The sequence below is a fragment of the Morchella importuna genome, assembly GCF_003444635.1.
Source record: "Morchella importuna strain M04M26 chromosome Unknown Morimp01GS002, whole genome shotgun sequence".
In the NCBI taxonomy this organism is placed as follows: Eukaryota; Fungi; Ascomycota; class Pezizomycetes; order Pezizales; family Morchellaceae; genus Morchella; species Morchella importuna.
Genome location: NW_025763399.1, coordinates 1,466,419 through 1,485,623, shown reverse-complemented (window position 1 = coordinate 1,485,623; position 19,205 = coordinate 1,466,419). Strand labels below are relative to the sequence as shown.

Here is a 19,205-nt window from a genome sequence, read left to right as displayed (position 1 = left end):
CGGAAAGCAAGAAGCTAGATCTAGCTAGTTTGACGTATCAACATCATGCTGCGCAGTTATGTAGTAAGTATTGCAATTACGAAAAAAATTGTTTCAATAACGAAAACCAAATTATGAAAACAACACAAGTCACTTCGAATCTCTAACAGAATCTTGATCTTATATGAGTTTGTGTTGCGGCAAGCGCGGTTTATGAATATGGGGCCAGGGCTGGCGACCTCTCACCCTTTCAAAATGCGCATGTACCACACTGGAAGCAGCGAGTGAGCGCCGTGTGAGGCTGGGGCTGCCTTCTGCCGGGAGCAAGTGTATGAATGAGTGAGAAAGTGAGTGACCGGGAATGACGCGTGGCTCGTTCCAAAAACAACATTTTACTTCTCGTTTTTCCCTTCCACCAGGCAGGTAGGCCCCACTTACATAAGCCTCTTTTTTCGCTCCTCCCCCCCCCAGTGCGCTTTCCACTTCCTCCACCCCCTCCACCCCCCCAAAGCTTTCCTCGCCTAAGCCTGATGGGGTTTCTGGTCAGCCCATCCATACAATACACGTCCACACACACCCTCGCACTCGGCATTTCAGGGCTTGCTTTCTCTTCGCTCGCTCTCTCACTCGAAGCATCATCTCTCACTCTTCTTTCTTCCCTCCTCCTTCACCCTCCCTCACTCACCTTCTTTACGCCGCCCCAAAATTCTGCCTTCTCAACCAACCCGCCCCCAACCCACACCCACATCCCACCATACCTCATTCTAACACACACACACACACCCCGTTACTACTATCTTTCCCGTTTATCTCTCTAGCCCATACCTAAATACTTCTCCCCTCCACTCATCCCCCCCCCCTCCCACATCTCATCACCCACCCCCCCTCCCCACTTCTTCTTCACCAACCCTCACTCACACCTGCCCCAACCACAAACCAGTTAGCAGGTATGGACTTGGACGTCGACCCAACTCCTCCCACCACCACTACCACCACAACCACAACTACCACAACTGTAGCAGCAACAACAACTGCATCAAATACCATGGATAACTCCACCACCGCCATGGATATTGATGTCAAGCCTCAACAGGAACCAACTCCTCTTCCCCAGCCTGTTCCTGTCCCTGTCCCTATCGCTGCACCCCAGCCTATGACAGACTCAAATAATCCAGCACCTCAGGCCCCTTTGCTGGTGGCCGCCGCTGAAGAGTCTTCTGCTCCGGCTCCCGTGGCGCCGTTGCCTTCTCTTTCTCTGTTGCCGTCTCGGCCCTCAACTCCGAGTGGTGATCCTGTGTTAGCGGACCCTGCGGACACCGCTTATCACTCGCCCACCGCGTCAGAGTACGAACCTGACGAAAACTCCCCCCCTCCTCGTCCCCCCATTAGATCTAAAACTATACCAAAGACTCCAAAGACACCGAAGAATAAAATCAACCGTGTCGCGACTGGCCGTGTTGAGAAATCTTCCTCTCCTGGTGGCAGTTCGTCGGTTGGTACCACCACTCTCAAATGTCCTGTCAGAGGGTGTGGTCAAACCTTCACTGGGCGGAACCCCCGCCAGAGTCTCTGGCACCACCTCAAGTATTACGCGACGCGTGGGTTGCCCGACAAGGAGGAATTCGAGAAGGCTCATGGAGAAGCTCATTCTTTGATGAAAGAAGAAGCCGGTTAGTAACTCCTACATGATTTTACTGCTAATAAAAAAAAAATTGTACTGATGTCATTGCTACAGAACCAAAGGGTACCCCGGTGGAGCGTAACCGAATTTCCAGCTCCGACTACCGCAAGAAGAACCCCGAGCGGGCAAAGACCTCCGCCAGGCTTTCCAACTTCCGCGCGCGCGCCAGGAAAAAGGGACTCACCAACGACAAGGAGATCGAAGAAAAGGTCAACATGTGGGAAAAGGAGTGGCAAGAGAAGCAGGCGAAGGAAGCTAGCGAGGTATGTTTCAATGCGCTTTCTATCATTATCTACCTATGTACTCACTAACAATTTTGTAGTACTTCTCTGGCATCCTCCTCTCTGCCTTTGAATAACCTCAGCAGGGAAGTAAAATAAAAAGTAAAAAAAAAAAAGAAACCTCCGATGAAAGAACGAATCATCGAAGAATCAGTAATAATCTCCTTCAAGGCTTCGTTTCACGTCGGGTAGGGACTGGTTGTAAATACTTGGAGTACTGTGTTTTTTCTGTTCTCTTTTTGTCATTGTTTCTATTTTTTTTCATCTTTCCTTTTTTGCTGTGTTGCAACCACACACCTGATGTGTAACTTGTCATCATTGCAATAACGATCTTTTCTCTGTCCTTCATTGTTTTATTCATCTTCTCTTCTTTATTTCTCTTCTTTATTCTTCTCTTTCTCTTTTTCTCTGTCTCCTTCTCTCTACATTTGTCCGAGTTTTACGTATACAGTGGCCAGCACACAGTACTACTGCACTCTCGTTTAGATAAAAACAAAAAACGGCAGCCCCGAAGGTCAGTTTTGGAAGAAAAAAAGACATTGGGACCTGAATTCGCCACCACTTGTTTTTATTCCTCTTTCATCTTCCCTTTTCCTTTTTTATTTATATGAGCGGAGGAACGGAAGGAACGGGAAGTTTTTATGGTATGGAGGGGGGCGTCATTTTGACGCCCCCTCAATACTAGCCCCCCCCCCCCCCCCGGGGGTGGATTTTGTCATTATTATTTTTCCTGGAGAACTTTGGGGTGAGGTCGGTGTTTGGGCGCGGGGGCGGGGCGAAGGGGACGGGGGGGCGAGATGGGGAGGGGGATGAAAAGCGGGTAGTGGGGGGCAGGCGGGGGTTAGAGATTGATTGATTGAGAAATGCTTATTTATATTATGAATCCGCAATTGATAAATTATGAAGAAACGCACTACTCCCCAGCTAGCCGCCATCAATTGTGAAGTTGCAAGCAAAGACGGGGTGGACCCTTCACCTGGGGTGGGGGGGGGCCTCCGAGTATGAACCCATGACGCGAGTATTGAGCTGTGACGCGGGAGGACATGGAAAATCACTCGCGTGGGTGATGGCGTGTGAAGCAGCTGGCCGGCCGAGTGATAGCGGTGGAAAAGATGGAAAAAGTGATTTTTGAGGGCGGTAAGTGAGGTAGTGGGTGTGTTGTTGGTTGATGGGTTCTTTGTTTGGAAATTGGCTTTGTCGAGATGACAGGTTTCTGTTTTTGTTCTGTTTTGGGTTTTGGGTTGTAGGGGTGGTGTGTGGTGTGTGGGGGGTGGGTGGTTGAGCCGCATCGGTTTTTTTTTTTTTTTTATCTAGCCGTGTCTGTATACTATCGTATCAAGTTGTTAAACGAGCCCGAGTTACCTACCTACCCGCCACGGCGTCGACAGTATGGGTCGATACAAGCAGCCGTGATAGCAGAGCCACTCGTCACATCAGTATCCCCTGCGCATGTCGTTTAAACGATCGATCGAGGAAAAAGATTGATTAGGGGGGCTGGGGGTCCGGCGTGTGAGATTACTCCACATAGTCATAGTCGTCTCAGCAGGTATGTAGGATGTGACCGTTGTTTATCTGTCCGACGGGAGGGCCGGGGTTGAGGAGGCGAGTGATGACGTGTGACTCAGTGTCAAGTTTTCTTGTTTGTTGGGGGGTACGTTGTGGTTGGTGGTAGGGAGTGGGAGTGGGTACTGGGGAGGGTGGAGGAAAGTTGTGGTGGTGGGGTTGTGGTGGCTTTGGTATTGGTGTGGAGTGGTATTGGTGTGGTTCGAGGTGCAGAGCGAGGGTGAGGAGACATTCGGAGCTCCATGGTTTAATGGAGGACGGACACTAGATAGAGCGCTGCTTGCATGTGCTTGTTGTAATGGAAGAATGTAAATGTAGACGGGGTAGATGTGGTGCTTGTATTTAGTTCTGGTGTACTAGTTACAGATTCCAATCCAGAGACCGTCCATCCACCCACTCAGAAAAACGGGAGCACCTGAAGTCCATGTAGCTAGAGGTTCCACTGCCCAGAAGATAACTCTGTTAGCTTCTTTCGAATCTAGAGTGGGTGGTCGACTTAACCCAAGCTGTTTTACGGGGCGGGGCGCGGGCGGATGTTTCGAGCTCTTGGATAGCTGTTTAGCTGTGTGCACAGTGCTGCTTCGTCGGGGGGGAGTATCTTTATCGATTAGCAGACCCCACTCACTGCACGCCCACCTGTCCACTCCCCCCTCCACCGACCGAGTGACCCCCCATGCGCCAAGCCACACAACCCCCCCCCCCCACCACCTATATAGCTACCTCCTCCACCACCACCACAGCTCCCCACCAAACCAACCCCCCACAACCATGACGCCCCCAATCCTCCAAACCTCCGCGCACGTCAAATACATCCAAACCCTCGACACGCACTCAGACCGCCTCGACTACCACCTCACCACGCACCTCCGCCTCTCGGGCGTCTACTGGGGCCTCACGGCCCTCCACCTCCTCCGCCACCCCACGGCCCTCCCCCGTCCCGCCACCATCGCCTTCGTCCTCTCCTGCCAGCACCCCTCAGGCGGCTTCGGCGCCTCCCCCGCCCACGACCCGCACCTCCTGTACACGCTCTCCGCCATCCAGATCCTCGCCACCGTCGACGCCCTCGACGCCCTCGACGCCGACAAAACAGTGCGCTACATCGCAGCCCGCCAGACGCCCGACGGCTGCTTCACGGGCGACGAGTGGGGCGAGAAGGACACACGCTTCATCTACTGCGCGCTCAACGCGCTGAGCCTGCTGCGCCGCCTGGACGCCGTGGATGTGGATGCGGCGATGGCGTACGTGATGCGGTGCCGCAACCCCGATGGCGGCTTCGGCATGGCGCCGCAGGCCGAGTCGCACGCGGGGCAGATCTTCACGTGTCTTGGTGCTCTGCGGATCGGCGGGGCGCTGGAGCGGCTGATGTCGCAGGACCAGATCAATGTGCTGGGCGACTGGCTGTGTGAGCGGCAGCTGCCGAGCGGGGGGCTGAATGGGCGGCCCGAGAAGCTGGAGGACGTGTGTTATTCGTGGTGGGTTGTGAGTAGCCTTGCGATGGTGGGGCGGGTGGGGTGGGTGGATGGGGGGCGGCTGGAGGCGTTTATATTGGGGTGTCAGGATGTGGAGGGGGGTGGGTTTGCGGATAGGGCCGGGGATGTGGCGGATGTGTTTCATACGGTGTTTGGGGTGGCGGGGCTGAGTTTGTTGGGGTATGAGGGGTTGGAGGAGGTGGATCCGGTGTATTGTATGCCGAGGGAGGTGACGAGGAGGGTGTTGGGGAAGTAGGGGGTGCTCTGGAGCTGTAGCTAGATTGTGGCTGGAATAAATATACGGATTAGCATTGGCTCCTGCTCTTCTCTTCTGGTGCCTCGTGGATAGCAAATAAACACACATAAACAACCACATCTACCTCCCATTCACCACCCCCAGAACCCAATCATTACCCCCCGCAAACCCTCCAATCAGCCCACCCGCAAATCCCAATCAAGAATTCCAACCACTATCCAAACACAGCCAGAGCACTCCCTTCCCACTCCATCGTAGCATACACCCACCACCACGACGCCCTCCAGGACCCAAAAACAGCTACCCACACCCATCACCTGCATGCACCACAGCTCCGAGTCGTAGTACACGATATATCCGCAAGATCTATACCCCCACCAACACAATCCCAACTACAACCTCCGCCCCATGCCGCCGGCCGAAGTGCAGCATTCTAGCCGGGTGGAGGCGTATATATCAAGACGCACCTGTACAGCCAATGACCCTGAAGCCTGCCTGGTATACAGTGTGCATACATCTAGATCTATCCTGCTTCGCAATTGTCATTATATTAGCTGGTGTAGCACTCCTTGAAGAGGGTTGCAATCGGGGTGGGGGGTACAGCCTACGTACCTAACATTACATATGTGTAGAGATCGAGAGAGCTTTTTGTGAGCTTTTGGGGGGGGGGGGGGGTGAGTTATTCTTACGCTGGAGCTGGTTAGCGCCTACTCTTCTCTAGCTAGCTTCTGGAAGTCGTGGGTGCCAGATAAACTTACATATAAACGGCCACACCTGCCTCCATTTATGGGCCCGGCCGCAAGGACTCAAACTAACCCAACCAGAACCCTCCGCAAAGTTCCAAATCCTTAGCCAAAGAGTTACAGCACTACTCCCACTCTAGGTGGGCTTTGGTGTACGCCCACGCCGCCCACTCGAACGCTCAACCCCAGAACCAGAACCAGAATCAAAAGACTGGACACACATATCCACATGCACGCCCATCAATTGCCTACACCACAGCTAGCTATACTCCAATAGAGCTAGCACACCATCAACTGAGGCCGGTCGAGACCTATGATCCTATGTGTGCATATATATTCCCACTGCGCCGGCCGGTCGAAGTGTGAAGTAGGTGCAGAATGTAGGATTGTGGCCGGCCGACCGGGTGTACCTTAGGCTGGGTGTACCTTAGGCCATTAATTATATATATAGCGAGTAGCATACTGGTTCGCAATTATTGTTAGCGGACTGCAGTGTGCTTGGAAGATTGGGGGGAGGGCTGACCTTATGGTACTGTAGTGTGGAGCGAGCGAGTGATTTTTGGTGAGCTAGTTAGCTATTTGTTGCAGCTTGATCTGTAGCTACGTACATCAGATGTGATGGCGGCGAGGCCGGATAGCTAGGGCGGCAGCGCGGAATTGGTTGATCGACCATAGATTGGGAGTTATTAATTGGCCGAAATATACATAGACATAACATGTAGCTGGTACGCATCGTGTAGGTACATCTACATCTACTGCAGAGGTACCAGCCGTGGGTTATTTTATTGGTGGTAACCCGGCGCAGTGACATTTCAGTGTATCACGTTTCCGGCCCCTCCACCTTCTCCAACACACTACAAGTTCATGATCAGTCCTACAGACACAACATGCCCACCTTCTCCAACATACACACTGCACACTACACACTACAACTCCAGCCCTACAGCTGCAGATATCGATCGAAATCAACAGCTGACATCTAAACGCCCCCCAGCCCACCCCACCGCCCACCGCAATTCCAATGCAAGCTTCACACCCCACCCACCAAATCCCCGCACCGCCGCACCAGGGTCAATGACAAAACCGCACCATTTCCCACCCTACGTATCGACAGGGTGACGAGGTGCGTGTGCCGTGTCAATGACTGGTGCTACGCTATTTAGTGGAAGACAGGCTAGCTGGGGTGTACTACATGTAGTAAGCCGTGTCAATGATCTGGGTGCTGGAATTCAAGAAGGGGCTAGTAGTTACGGGAAGAGGGCTGGCCGGTGGGTATGGGCTAGGGTGAGGTGGGGCGGATGGCAGGCGGGGGGCTTGGGAGTGTGTTATGTGAGCGGTGGCGGGGTGTGTTTTTGGTGTCTCGCGCCAGGAGGGGGGCTCTGTGTCGGAGGGAGGGGCCACTGGGTAGGAGGCTTTGCGTCTGTGAGGGTGCGCTTCCTCTCGGTGTCACAGCGGGGTGGGAGAGGACAAAAAGCCCGGGTTGGAGCTGGAAGCGGAAGGAAATGGTTTTCTTTTTCTTGCGCTCAAATCTGGCTATCCGAAATACACATTGCAGACGGAGGATGACCGACTTTCGTTCTACTTCCCTTCCTCGTTTTATTCACGAGACTGTGGTAGTGAGAGCTGTCTTTGTTTGGAAACTTGCGTTGGTAGGTTTTCTAAGCTCCCTGGTCGATCTTTATAATGCATCCCCACTCGATCTGCCCTAACCATTTATACCTACCCATTACTTACTTCCTAGATGATTCACAGTCAAAAACCTACGCAACATCAGAGCTTCTTCTGGCAGCCCGATCAGCCCAGAGGATGGGAAGTGGGGCAGTTATGACAATTAAAAGGGCTGGGAAAAGCGGAGCACGAGCTACAAATATCCACCATGCTTGGACTTGACTACAAGCCGGTATTTGGACTAATGGGTGGATGAAAAACTCCACTATGGACTACACTGGCGGGTCTGTGATATGAGCAGAGGGATACTCTACTTTTGGAGGGACACCCCACTTCTAGAGTAGAGGGGTACTCTACTTTCAGAGGGACATCCCACGTCTAGAAGGACTACTGTATAAGCCACTGGGCGGGGGTCGACTCTCTACATATGCGCATGCGCAGGTACAACCACAGCACTCAAAGCTCAGATATGCCCGCAGCGACCTAAACCCTTCCCTCCGCTCGTGGTACTAGTACCCACAGCTGCCAGCCCAGTATTTCCTTTTACACGAGCAGCTACAGCGGGATGGCGAAGCTCCGGTCTCCCGATGTTTATCTTTCTACCTCAAGGCAGAGAAGACCAGGCGCCGCCAAAAATAACTTCAAAGTGCCTCCTCCCACAGCGTCTAGAGCGATATTGGCGATTCCGCATCCTTCCCTTCAATATTTTTTCTTGCACCAACTGCCAATGACACATGGGGCGGTACTTTGGGAAGAGGGGGCTCTGTGATGACGAGGGTCGCCAGTGATGTTACTCGTAATGGCGAGTGATTGGTAGTGAAGCAGAAGCGAAGGAATAGTAATAACCGGAATCAAGGTTAGTGCGTACGGGAGGGAAAGCTAGTCTACACACCGTATCTAACCTGTTTGAGCAGGATCTACTTTTCAAGATGTTACTAGCTGTGATGACGTATTTGTTACCGCCTATGTATTTTCTACCGCTCCCCCCCCCTCTCCCCCGGGGATCATGGGGCGTCACTCGGACGGCACAGCTGCCGTCACAGAAGCTACCCCACACATGTGCTTGATAACTAAGTTGGGAAGACATTGAGCGGGGTAATTAGTGGCGGGCACGAGCTGAGCTGGCTCGAACCCTGAGCTCGAGCCCATATCCAAAAGCTGGAGCCTAGGCTCGAGCCTAGCGAAACATTAGTAATCGTTCGAGGAGGCCAGAGCGTGGTGTTTTATATGAGAATATATCCCCTATTATTCATCTTGAATACGAACTCTATATGCCGACTTACTGTAAGGTCTATTTTTAGGTATAAACAAGAGAGCTCGAGCCTGAGCTCGAGCCTTCGTCTCCACAATCTGAGCTAGCTCGAGTCATACCTCGGGCTTGTCTCGAGTTGGCTCGCGTGCTCATTACTAGGGGTAATCCTTTTTGTGGGAGTCTACTGGTTGAAGGGCTCCTGGATCCTCAGATAGGCTGGGTAATCCAACTTAGTCTGAACTGCCGTGGTGATGACTGGGAGGCCACTTAAGGCTAAGTAAAAAGCAATACGAGGTACATGTAAGTAATAATAGACTGCTTCTATTCTTTACATGTATCTTGGTTCGTTAGTACCACTTTAGAGATGGTCATCACAAATTGCTTGGCTGCGCATGTGCGAGTGATCATATATGATCCAAAGTACTACCTTACTGACTTTTTAGGCCATGGAGGTGCGACTGTGCGACTCGAGTAAGAATGAACTGTATCTAGCATGTATCAGTGTTATAGACTTATTTATGTCATTATTTGAGCAGACTAAGGTCATAACTAAATGGGTGTATGTTAAAATTAGTTGAGTTACGATATAAAATGGATTATAGTTAATTTAAGAGGGTTTCTCTCGACATTACGAGTAGTCTAGTGATGGCAGGTGGGCGTCGATAATCCTATTTGCTGTTTTATCTTGCATTAAAAGCTCTCCAGAGCACGCTCTCGTTAGAAATAGAGACCATCTACGAGATTTCAAGAATGAAAACACACTCTCGGTCCGTGTTTACTAGTTTCTAGGCTTTGGAACTCGGCCTATTACCACTCTCTTCTCCGTAATTTACTATGCCAAGGGCGATGCCTCGAGCGTCGAAAGTTTCGATGGCATACTCATTAAAGATTTACCGAGTCAATGATACAATACCGGGTTTTTGTCGAAACATCTCCTGTTTTCAAGTTATTTACTCCAAGTATTCAAACCTGGCGATCCGAGCAACCTGTGAACATCAATATCATATCAAGATGAAATGCCCACACCTACCTCTTTCAAGCCCCCGCATCAACATTCACTATATATCCCACGAACAACTAACCCCAAGACCTACCAAACCTCATCCCAAATTATTCCAAAACGCGTCTTAACTGTTATTAAAACATACCCAATTAAGGATATATCAAAAACCCAGCGCAACCTCCACACCCCCCACACCGCCCACAATGCTCCACACTCTCCAAGCCGCCCTCCACAAACTCCCCACCCTCTCCACCCTCCTCCACGCCCTTCCAGAACCCCCCACCGCCCTCCATCCCCTATACCCCACCTACCCCCAAAACCTCCTCACCCTCATTACATCCCACCACAACGAGCTCCTAGCAAAATTCGAAACCCTCAAAACAGCCGTAATGGACGCCGTTTCTCCTCCTCCACCTGCATCGGCGGCAGCAGCGGCGGCGGGGGGAGCAACGCTATCACTAACAGACGACATTATCGACAACGCCATATCTGCCCTGCAGGGTCTCCAGACTATCACAGAGACACAGGAAACAATAGCACATCTGTACCCCAGCGCACACCAGCCCCACCTTGGCGAGGCCACAAAGCTCGTCTCATCCTTCATCGCTAGTGCCGCCCAGCTACGCAGCCACTGCATGCGTGAGAAGGACCTGTTGGTGCCTGGCTGTATCGACTGGTACACCGCTCAGGCAGGGGCCATCTATGCGGTGACACCGCGGCCGCGGGAGCTAACGTTCCGGCTACATGGGCTTGCGCGGGCGCTGGAGGAGCTGTGTTGGTGTGAGGGTGACGAGGAATGTGTGCATTCGATCATCGGGCAGGAGAAGGAAGGGCCAGAGGTTATTGTGGTGTCGGTGGTACATCCGGGGGCGGGATGGGGTGATGTGAGGAGGTGTTTAGTGGCAGGGATTAAGGCGGTGACGAGGCTGGAGGGGGAGGTGTTTGGCGTTGTTGGTGAGGCGGTGGTGGTGGGGAGGTGGGGTGGGGGTGTGATTGATGAGGAGGTGTGGGGGAGGGAGTGGAGGGATTTGGATGTAGTGGATGTGTTTTGGCCTGGTGAAGATGAAGAGGACGAGGATGATGGTGATGATGGTGAGTATTTGATGGTTTCTGGAAGCTCGATGGCGAGTGGTGTTCGTGGTGCGAGTCTGAGAAGTTCCAGCAGTAAGGACATGTGGGGGATCCATTACAAAACATCCCCTGTGAGTGAGAAGAAGTCTCCCACGTCAGGCAAAGGTAGTTTTAAGTATAGGCTTACTACTTCTTTAGTTGATGGTAGTGTCAAGTCTGAGCCTACTCCTTCGTCAGTCAACAGTAGTGTCAAGCCTAGGCCTACTCTTTCTTCACTTGATGATGTTTTCAAGCCTGAAACTACTCCTCTTTCAGTCAGTAATAGTGTCAAGCCTGAGCCTGCTCTTTCCTCTAAGGCTTCAAGCCGCTCCGCTGAGAGTATTCCGGGTATACTCAAGTCCAGGACTTCGAGCACTACGAAGAGTACTGGTAGCGGTTGTACTGTCCACTTCGCCAGCGCAACTTCTTCTCCTTCCGAAACGGTTCAAGAAAGAGATAATCATCTTCGTAGGCGTGTTGGTAGTGCCTCCTTAAGGGCTCCTAGTTTTCTCTCCCCGATGAAAGATGACAATAAGTCTCAAGCGGGCACAGTAACTCATCCGTACCTCAAGCGTGGGTCTGGTATGAATAGGAAGTCAATGTCGGCACTTAAGTAGGTGAGTGTTGTGATAGGGAGCAGTTTTGTTGTTTGTTTTTGTTGTTGTTTGTTGTTGTTGTTTTTAACACGCAGCCCTATGGCTATGGTAATGATAGGGAGCAGTTGATTATATATGATAGAAGAAAAAATGATTTTCTTGGAAAATAAACAGGTGAAACCTGCCTGATGCTTATCTTTAACAATATTATAGCATTCATATTAATATTTTCCAAGTTACGAATATATGAGTGGGACCCTGTGAAAATCACCCATGATCATTGACCCCTCCGCCACCTGTGGCATGACCCCCCCTGTTCGTCAACGGCGCCTAAAAGCAGCGATTCGTGTCCCCGCTCTCTCTTTTTCGTTATTCGGATCACGAGGTATCCTTCCCCGAAGTTTACTATCAAACTCTCATAAAAATCACTTTCCGCTCTTACCCCCCCCCCCCCCCGCGAAAGGAAGTTGCCATTATTGAATATTCTGTAAGCGCCTTTAGTTCAAAAAAATAAGTACCAAAGTAGAATACCCCACCTCCCCTTTCCCCTCCTAGATAGACCCTTCCTCCCATTGTGATGTCACTGTTTCAGTACACCCCCTCCGCTCAACTGATGATGCTTGATCCAGGTGAAAATCCTCAAGGTGATGTTGCGCCATGGGTTTGGTGATCACACACACACACACACACACAGGTTGTCTCGGGATAAGATTCCCGCACGTGCTCATAGGATGAGTGGTCCAGGTGACACGTGCTGACACCCATTACGAAGAAATCCCTGGAAGGGACGCTCCTGTCCCTGCCTGTTGTCAGATAAGGCGAGGGGTCTGGCTCTACCGGGTATAGATGGAGATTCAAAGATCAAAGGGCGGTTTTCAAATGTCTTGAAACAGCTCTTTGCGTGGAACTAGGGGGATATCAAAATGCTTGACCAGTTGTGTGATTAGGCCCTCCACCCCGTTAAGATGGAGATGGTGGTGGATATATGTATCTCGCATAAGTCGAAACTGAAATAGCGGTTTGGGAATCGAGACTACGCTTTTTCGCAATAAGAAAGATCGAAGCTACGGCCAGTAGTGCCCGTTGGGTTCCGCCACGACGACTTTAACGCCCGGCGAGAGTAGAGTAGATCAGGACGCCGAGTGCCTTACATGCTCATGTAGTCCTCTCAAGCTCAGCTTGGTCGAATGTGACGGATCATCGCATGGGTATCTGATATGTAGAAGCAGAGATGTTTATGCTGAAAAAGAAAAATAGTGATCGGGGAAAAAGAAAATAAAAATGCCCCACCAAGGTAAGGTTGCCTACATACATGGATCTTAGGAAAAAGTCGGGATGAACCCTTTGGGGTAAAAAAATAAAAAAATATGTTTGCTCTTTATCTATGTATCGCGCAGGCCATGACAACATTTATCGCAACTCTTCTTCACAACAGCGGTGGTCAACCAACTAGGTACATACCTTCGTATCGGCGCATCTTAGGAACTTAAGAGTCATCCCAAACCAATGCCCCAAAATAACTCTCTACCAGCGCTCCAGGGACAGAATAAGCTAACACCCCCGCCTATGACGTCGGTCCCGTTCTCGTGGTTTGATCCTCATCGTCTCCAAGTCCAAACGCGGCCTGGTCGTCAACAAAGGATTGTCCATGTCTGGTCCATATGCGGATAGTTACAGGCCTTACCCAGATTCACATGGACGGTTTGTTGCAGCCGCGATGATTTCCCTCCCCCCCTCCTCCTCACAACATGGTAAATTTATGGCTATCTATGGATCTCTATGAAACTGGGAAAAAAACCTCTACGAGTGACGCCCTATGAACCACAGTCGTTGCGCGCAAGCAAACATATCCTAAAGTTTTTTTTCTCTATTCCTAACACTAGAGAAAGGAGTAAAAGAAATCGACCAAAGGGGGGGAGTATTGAAGACGCAAAAGCAACGCTTAAACAAACAATCAAACAATAGGCAATACAGAGTAGAAATGACCCGCCCCCCATACATAAGAAAAAGCGGATATACATGAATAAAAAAAGGCCTGCTAACTGATATGATCGCAAAAAAAACAAAAAACACACAAAAATAAGGAAAATAAAAATCCAATATGGCAACACAACACCGAGTCCAATCCAATACATAAATATCGCCAAAGAAAAACAGCAAAAAATGAACAAGTAGAGTATGTGTATATCAGCAGAAACCCCCATAAGAACCCCCGTACAAGACAGACCAAATATGAGGATATGTACACCCAAACCCCAAACAAAAGAAGTAAGCAGATAGATACTCCATAATTCTCCCTTTCCCACGCATGAAATATGTAAAAATAAGGAAAAGTAAAAGACAATACTAGTTAGTTGGGAGCGATGATAACCCCCAAACTAAACTACACAATATCAATGCACCTACATGGCTCAGCACGTAAAAAAGGTGAGCCCTATTTTTTTTCCTTTCTAAAGAAGGAAATCGCAGAAAGAGCAGAACAGCCACCGATGGAAGGAAGGAAAGAACATGCCCAGACCCGAGAAAAAACAAAGGAAATGCGAATAAGGAGAGTATGGTATAAAAAGGGAGTGTGATATGAACAAAAGAGAAAAAAAAGTGTGAAGCACTGAAAGAAAAGCCCGAAAGGAAACTGGAAAAAATGAACGAACGCCGTACGTCCAAGAAAGGAGAGTATTGATACAGCCCACCTCACGGCACCCACCTATCCGATACCGTACCAACTTATATCGCCGAAACCTCCACCCCATCCCTAAGCTGCGAGTGTCCCAGCTCCCTCAACGAGGATATCCTCCTTCCTCGCCCGCTCCTCCCCATCGTGTATCTTCTTCAACCAATTCCCCTCCTTCTCCCTGCGTTGTGCCCGCTTCCGCACCAGTCGCTCCACCGCCCCCTCAATAGCATCTAAATGCACGCTCAGTGGGATGCTTGCGATATCATCATCGCGCCCTCTCTTTCCTCCGTTCCCGTTACTGCTCCCGGAGATCAATAGTGGCTCTGCGACTCTTCGTCGCAGATTCTCTAGATCAGCGGTCATGCGGTCCAACTCGAGTACAGTGCTCTCGACATATCCTCGCGCCTGCTCCTCATAGCTGCCAATCAGCGCGAGGAGCTCGGCGTTTTCACGGAAGTTCTTGCGCTGGGCGGCGTTGCCACCGACTTTAGTCCAGAGCGACGAGAGAACGACAGCTTCTTCCTTCTTGATGTCGACGACCTCACGGACGATCTCATCATAGATGGGTTTGTGCTGTTCAGTGAGCTGGGTGAGGGAGGTGAAGATTGTTTCGCCATCAGCAACGAGGAGACGGAGGTTTGACTCGAGGACTTCGGCGGCCTTGTTGAAAGTCTCGGCGACGCGGGCACGGGTGCGGGGATCGTCGGGCTCGTCGGAGTAATAGTGAGAGGTGGAGCGGAAGAATGACGTAGGGGTTAGCAGACGGTATAGGAATGGACGGTGCTGGGATTCGCGTTTGATCATTGATAGCTCGCGGAGAGCGTACTGGTTTATTGATAGCAACCTAATGGGTTTTTCACAAACAAGTCAACTTTCTGTCTGCATTTTTTTGGTTTCTTTTTTGCCTTTCTTTTATTGTGGCTTTTTTTTCTTCTAAAATCATTCAAAGGAAGAGATCCGTACTGATCTAGAACGCCACCGACTTTGCTCCCAAATCCTTGCAGTGCCCGGACATTTCCTTTGGCATCCCGGGCAAACACGTCCAGTCGCTCCGCAAGCGTTTCTTTACATTTCAATTCGGAATAGCGCACTACGGTTGACAAGTCGCTTACAGCCATCTCGCTTTGTTTCATGACGCGCGCCAGAGCACTTCCTCCGGCGGCAGAGTCGACAATCTTCTCGAACGAGGACTCTATATTCATTAGTGTGGGAAAGTCTGCATAGCTGGCGCGAGTGCCAGGACCCCCAGAGTAAGTAATATTCCAAGTATTTTCACCCCATGTTTCGGGAGACGCGGATGAGAAGTTATTGACTAATGTTGAAAGCACGAGACCAAAAAACCCGAGTATCATTATCGCCACAAATGGGCGTTTCGCATAGCGGAGCAGTGAGTCTATCTGAGAGGCGAATTCATTGACGTAGACGGAAGCTATAGATTCTTCTTTGCGAGGGGTTGAGAAGTTGGAAGAAGGGGGAGGTGGGGGTGAATGGTGGGAAGATTCTGCTGTGTGAATTGGATCTGTAAGTTCGGGGATCACCATGTTAATGTCCCGAACAAGGGAAACAGGAAGGGGCAATATCACAATGATAACGAGGGGAATAGTCCACACCAAGAACACCTCTGGTGGGAGAAATAGAAAAGGAGAGGAATCGACATTTCAAATAGGACACGATGCACGTTTTCTCAAATCATTCAATGAGTATGGAAATATCTTACCAAACCTCCAACCTCTCCCTCTCCCTTCAAACTCTCTCGCAAAGCTTGGGATTCCGCTACACGAACTTCCGCCTACGGAAACCTCACTAGAAGAACTTCTATAATGCGGATTTAGTCCATTTTGGGCAGGGCTTGGTCTCTGCAGTGGCGGCAAACTGCCGTGGTTAGAGAATCGACTGTCATACATCATCCCCTGCTGCTGCTGCTGCTGCTGTCCTCCATGCGATCTAAGTATTTGATTTTGTGGAATAGGCTGCTCCTGATAATGCCCAACCTCACTATAACGGCGCCCAGGAAGATTATTAACAAAATCCTCCTTTAGTGGAGTTCTCTGATGCTGCTGTGGTGATGATGGGTGCTGGCTAGGGTAAGGATAGTACTGCAGGAGCTGTGGTGTGATCGGGAACGGCAAATCAGCGTTCGGCCGAAACCCACCACCACCGCCCTGTAAATTCCCCCCATTATTGTAGATTTCCCTCCTCTGCTCGCGCTGCCACTGTCGGTGTCTATCAGCAGGCGAGATCGGGTCATACCCCGACAACATCTCAAACGACTGCTCCGACGTCCCCGCTGTTGAAGTTGCACGAGTCGAGCCGGTGGCGAATGAGGACGGAGGTATTGTCGGCGGCGGCGTATTCGACTCTGCGGTGGGGGCTGGCGTGTGAGATGGTTCTGATCGAGGTTCAGGAGACATCGAGTCGCGCGCTGGCGAAACGTGTCGTGAGGGCGAAAGTAGGGGTACAGATGGCTGGAGCTCACGTTCTGGCGAAAGCCTGTCGTCGAATATCGAGTTGCGCTCGGGCGAAAGGCGTGACAGTCTTGAGGAGTCGGACATGATATGGTCACTGATGTTCTCTGATGTGATGCGCATTTGAGGGTTGTTGTTGCCGTTGTGGTTTTGGTTCTGGTTTTGGTTGTGGTTGAGCTGTTGCTGGTAGGCGATGTGTTCTTCCAGTGAGACACGATCTGGATCCTCGCGCAAAGGTTGTATATTGGCGATGGGTAATCCGTCGCCGTCGCCGTTCATTGCGCTTTCCTGACTACACTGTGAGGGAAGCTTTTTCTTTTTCTTCCTTTTCCTTCTGGTACCTTGAACGCCGCAAAGCTTAAGTTTAACGAGGGGATCCGTTATGGGTTGATCGCGACGGAGAGACGATGTTCCTTGCAGAGACGATGATGCTGATGATGTTGGAGCGATGATAAGATATCAGAGGAGGCTGGGTAGTGAAAGTGGGTGGATGGTGGGTAGTGGGTGGTGGGGGGGAGGATGAAGGGGGGGGTGGTAGGTGATGGGTGGTGGGTGGATTTAGTTTCGAATGTATGTATCCTAGCTCTAGGTATCCATCCTACCTACAGTCCTATGGTGAAGGTACCCCGCCCTTCTCTGGACAGCTCATCCATCATTGGTTGGGGGGTGGGGAGTCGTTGCGGTATCTACTGTTACCGTTTTGGGCACAATTGCTGGGGTGCTTTGTTCCAGATGAGTTGTGCGCATCGATGTGAGCTCACATTCCGAACATTTTGGACCAATAGGAATCTGGCGCACGAACCACTCGTTGGTCTGATTATCGTGGCCAGCCGATTATTGGCATGTATGTATGTGGTATGGGGATTTTTCTTTGAGAGAGCTCCTTGCTGGCCCATGGCCCATGGGCAACTTCTCTCCCATAGCTACCAGAATAGCGATGGCGAGGGACATTGGGGGCGTTTATACCCTTCGGTCTTCTAGAGAGGAAAAACGATAAGGTTAATATGATGTAGCTGCACTATGGACCAGAGATGCTGAAAGAGAAGAAACAAAAGCAAGTGCAAACCTTAGTACCCAAGATAATGAGAGCATAAACTCAGCGGAGGAGGAGCAGGGTAAAAACTATCTACTCTACATACCTATATCTTATCTATCTACGATACCTCCTATACCGTACACTTCTTTCCCAACGTTAACTCAACGGCGATATATGCTATTATTGACTGCAGCCGATAGGCGAACACTATCGGCTGTTATCGATCTACACAGCTGCAAAGGATTGGTCGTGGAGGCCGAGGGCTCCATAAATAAGGTGAGCCCGCGATACTTACGTACGGGGAGCAGAGCGGAGTAGGTAGGTGTAAAGAGAGTACATAGGTCGAACTCATACCACCCTCCGCCTATCGGTAAAGCGGCCACTCCTATTGATTTAAGCAGAGCGACGGATACACTGCATTGCAACTACCCCCCCCAGAATCTACAAAACATAAAATCCCCCTTGAAAGCTTGCTCCGAGCGCCTCAAAAGCTTACTGGAATCCTAAAACACCAGTTAATCTAGCGGCCAAAGATTAGCGATGCTAAAGTTGAAACTCGACACGTAAAGCAGTGCAGCATCCGCCCCGCCACACCGTTACTGGTTCGCAGAACGTGTGGATGCCGTCTTTTTCGCAAGGTGCAGGTTTCATTGGGGCAGAAAGCGCTCACGTCAAGGTGATCGGTCATGTGGTCCATAATTTGTGCTTTATCGCATCTGTTAGGCAGAAAAATGATTTCCCTCCCACCCCCTCTAGAATAGAATAATTATCCGCTGCTTCCCGAGTGAGGTATTGTGATTTCTATCTAGTGAATAAGACCCAGAGGGGACTTATGTGAGACACGATAGCAATGTATGTAAGTGGAGCCGTAACGGGACAACCACTTACACGTAATTACTGAATAGTCATCATAGTAGTAAAACGGCCAGGCTAGACCTCCATTGACTTCTATTCGATAGCTCATACTACAAATAGCTATCGTTTGTAGAGGATTGTGTATTTAAACGTACCGAGATCTACTATGAATTATGAAAAGAGAGCACATATATTCAATTAACACGATTAAGTGGGTAGACGGATGGATGTCTTGTCTAGAACGTACTGGGGTGAGGTGAAGTGTAGGGGAGGGGAATTATAGTCATGTATGCCAATTCCGCTTATCAAAGCCCTGCTCTACGTATCGTTGGCGGTCTCTCATGCGTCCAACTTAAAGCATATTCTACCTACAGGATAGGTAGCTCCCTTTGGATATCCTTTAGATCCCTTAGGGGCCAACTCGGAAACCCACAACTGGTGGTGTTAGCCGGAATTTAAACATTGTTTAGAACTATCTTCTAGCGACTTGGAGGGGTGAGAGCATAAGTGGCGTCGCCCCAAAACTACAAAACATATGGATCTGCACGAGTAGAAAAGTGGGAAAACAACTGGA

The 19,205-nt window shown here is 50.4% G+C and overlaps 4 protein-coding genes across 4 annotated transcripts; 3 read left to right on the top strand and 1 right to left on the bottom strand.

Moving 5' to 3' along the window:
- Positions 1-928: 928 nt before the first annotated feature.
- On the top strand, positions 929-2,018 carry LAJ45_01257 (uncharacterized protein; the record flags this gene model as incomplete). The annotated part of the gene is made up of 3 exons (XM_046110852.1): positions 929-1,649; positions 1,715-1,923; positions 1,983-2,018. 3 exons carry the CDS (start codon positions 929-931, stop codon positions 2,016-2,018), a joined length of 966 nt encoding a protein of 321 aa, XP_045976030.1.
- Positions 2,019-4,272: 2,254 nt separating this feature from the next.
- LAJ45_01256 (uncharacterized protein) lies at positions 4,273-5,229 on the top strand (the record flags this gene model as incomplete). Its single annotated transcript, XM_046110851.1, has 1 exon — positions 4,273-5,229. One exon carries the CDS (start codon positions 4,273-4,275, stop codon positions 5,227-5,229), a length of 957 nt encoding a protein of 318 aa, XP_045976029.1.
- A 4,869-nt stretch (positions 5,230-10,098) lies between these two features.
- LAJ45_01255 (uncharacterized protein) lies at positions 10,099-11,622 on the top strand (the record flags this gene model as incomplete). Its single annotated transcript, XM_046110850.1, has 1 exon — positions 10,099-11,622. One exon carries the CDS (start codon positions 10,099-10,101, stop codon positions 11,620-11,622), a length of 1,524 nt encoding a protein of 507 aa, XP_045976028.1.
- Positions 11,623-14,353: 2,731 nt separating this feature from the next.
- On the bottom strand, positions 14,354-17,019 carry LAJ45_01254 (uncharacterized protein; the record flags this gene model as incomplete). Its single annotated transcript, XM_046110849.1, has 3 exons — positions 14,354-15,119; positions 15,239-15,794; positions 15,993-17,019. 3 exons carry the CDS (start codon positions 17,017-17,019, stop codon positions 14,354-14,356), a joined length of 2,349 nt encoding a protein of 782 aa, XP_045976027.1.
- Between the last annotated feature and the right edge of the window lie 2,186 nt (positions 17,020-19,205).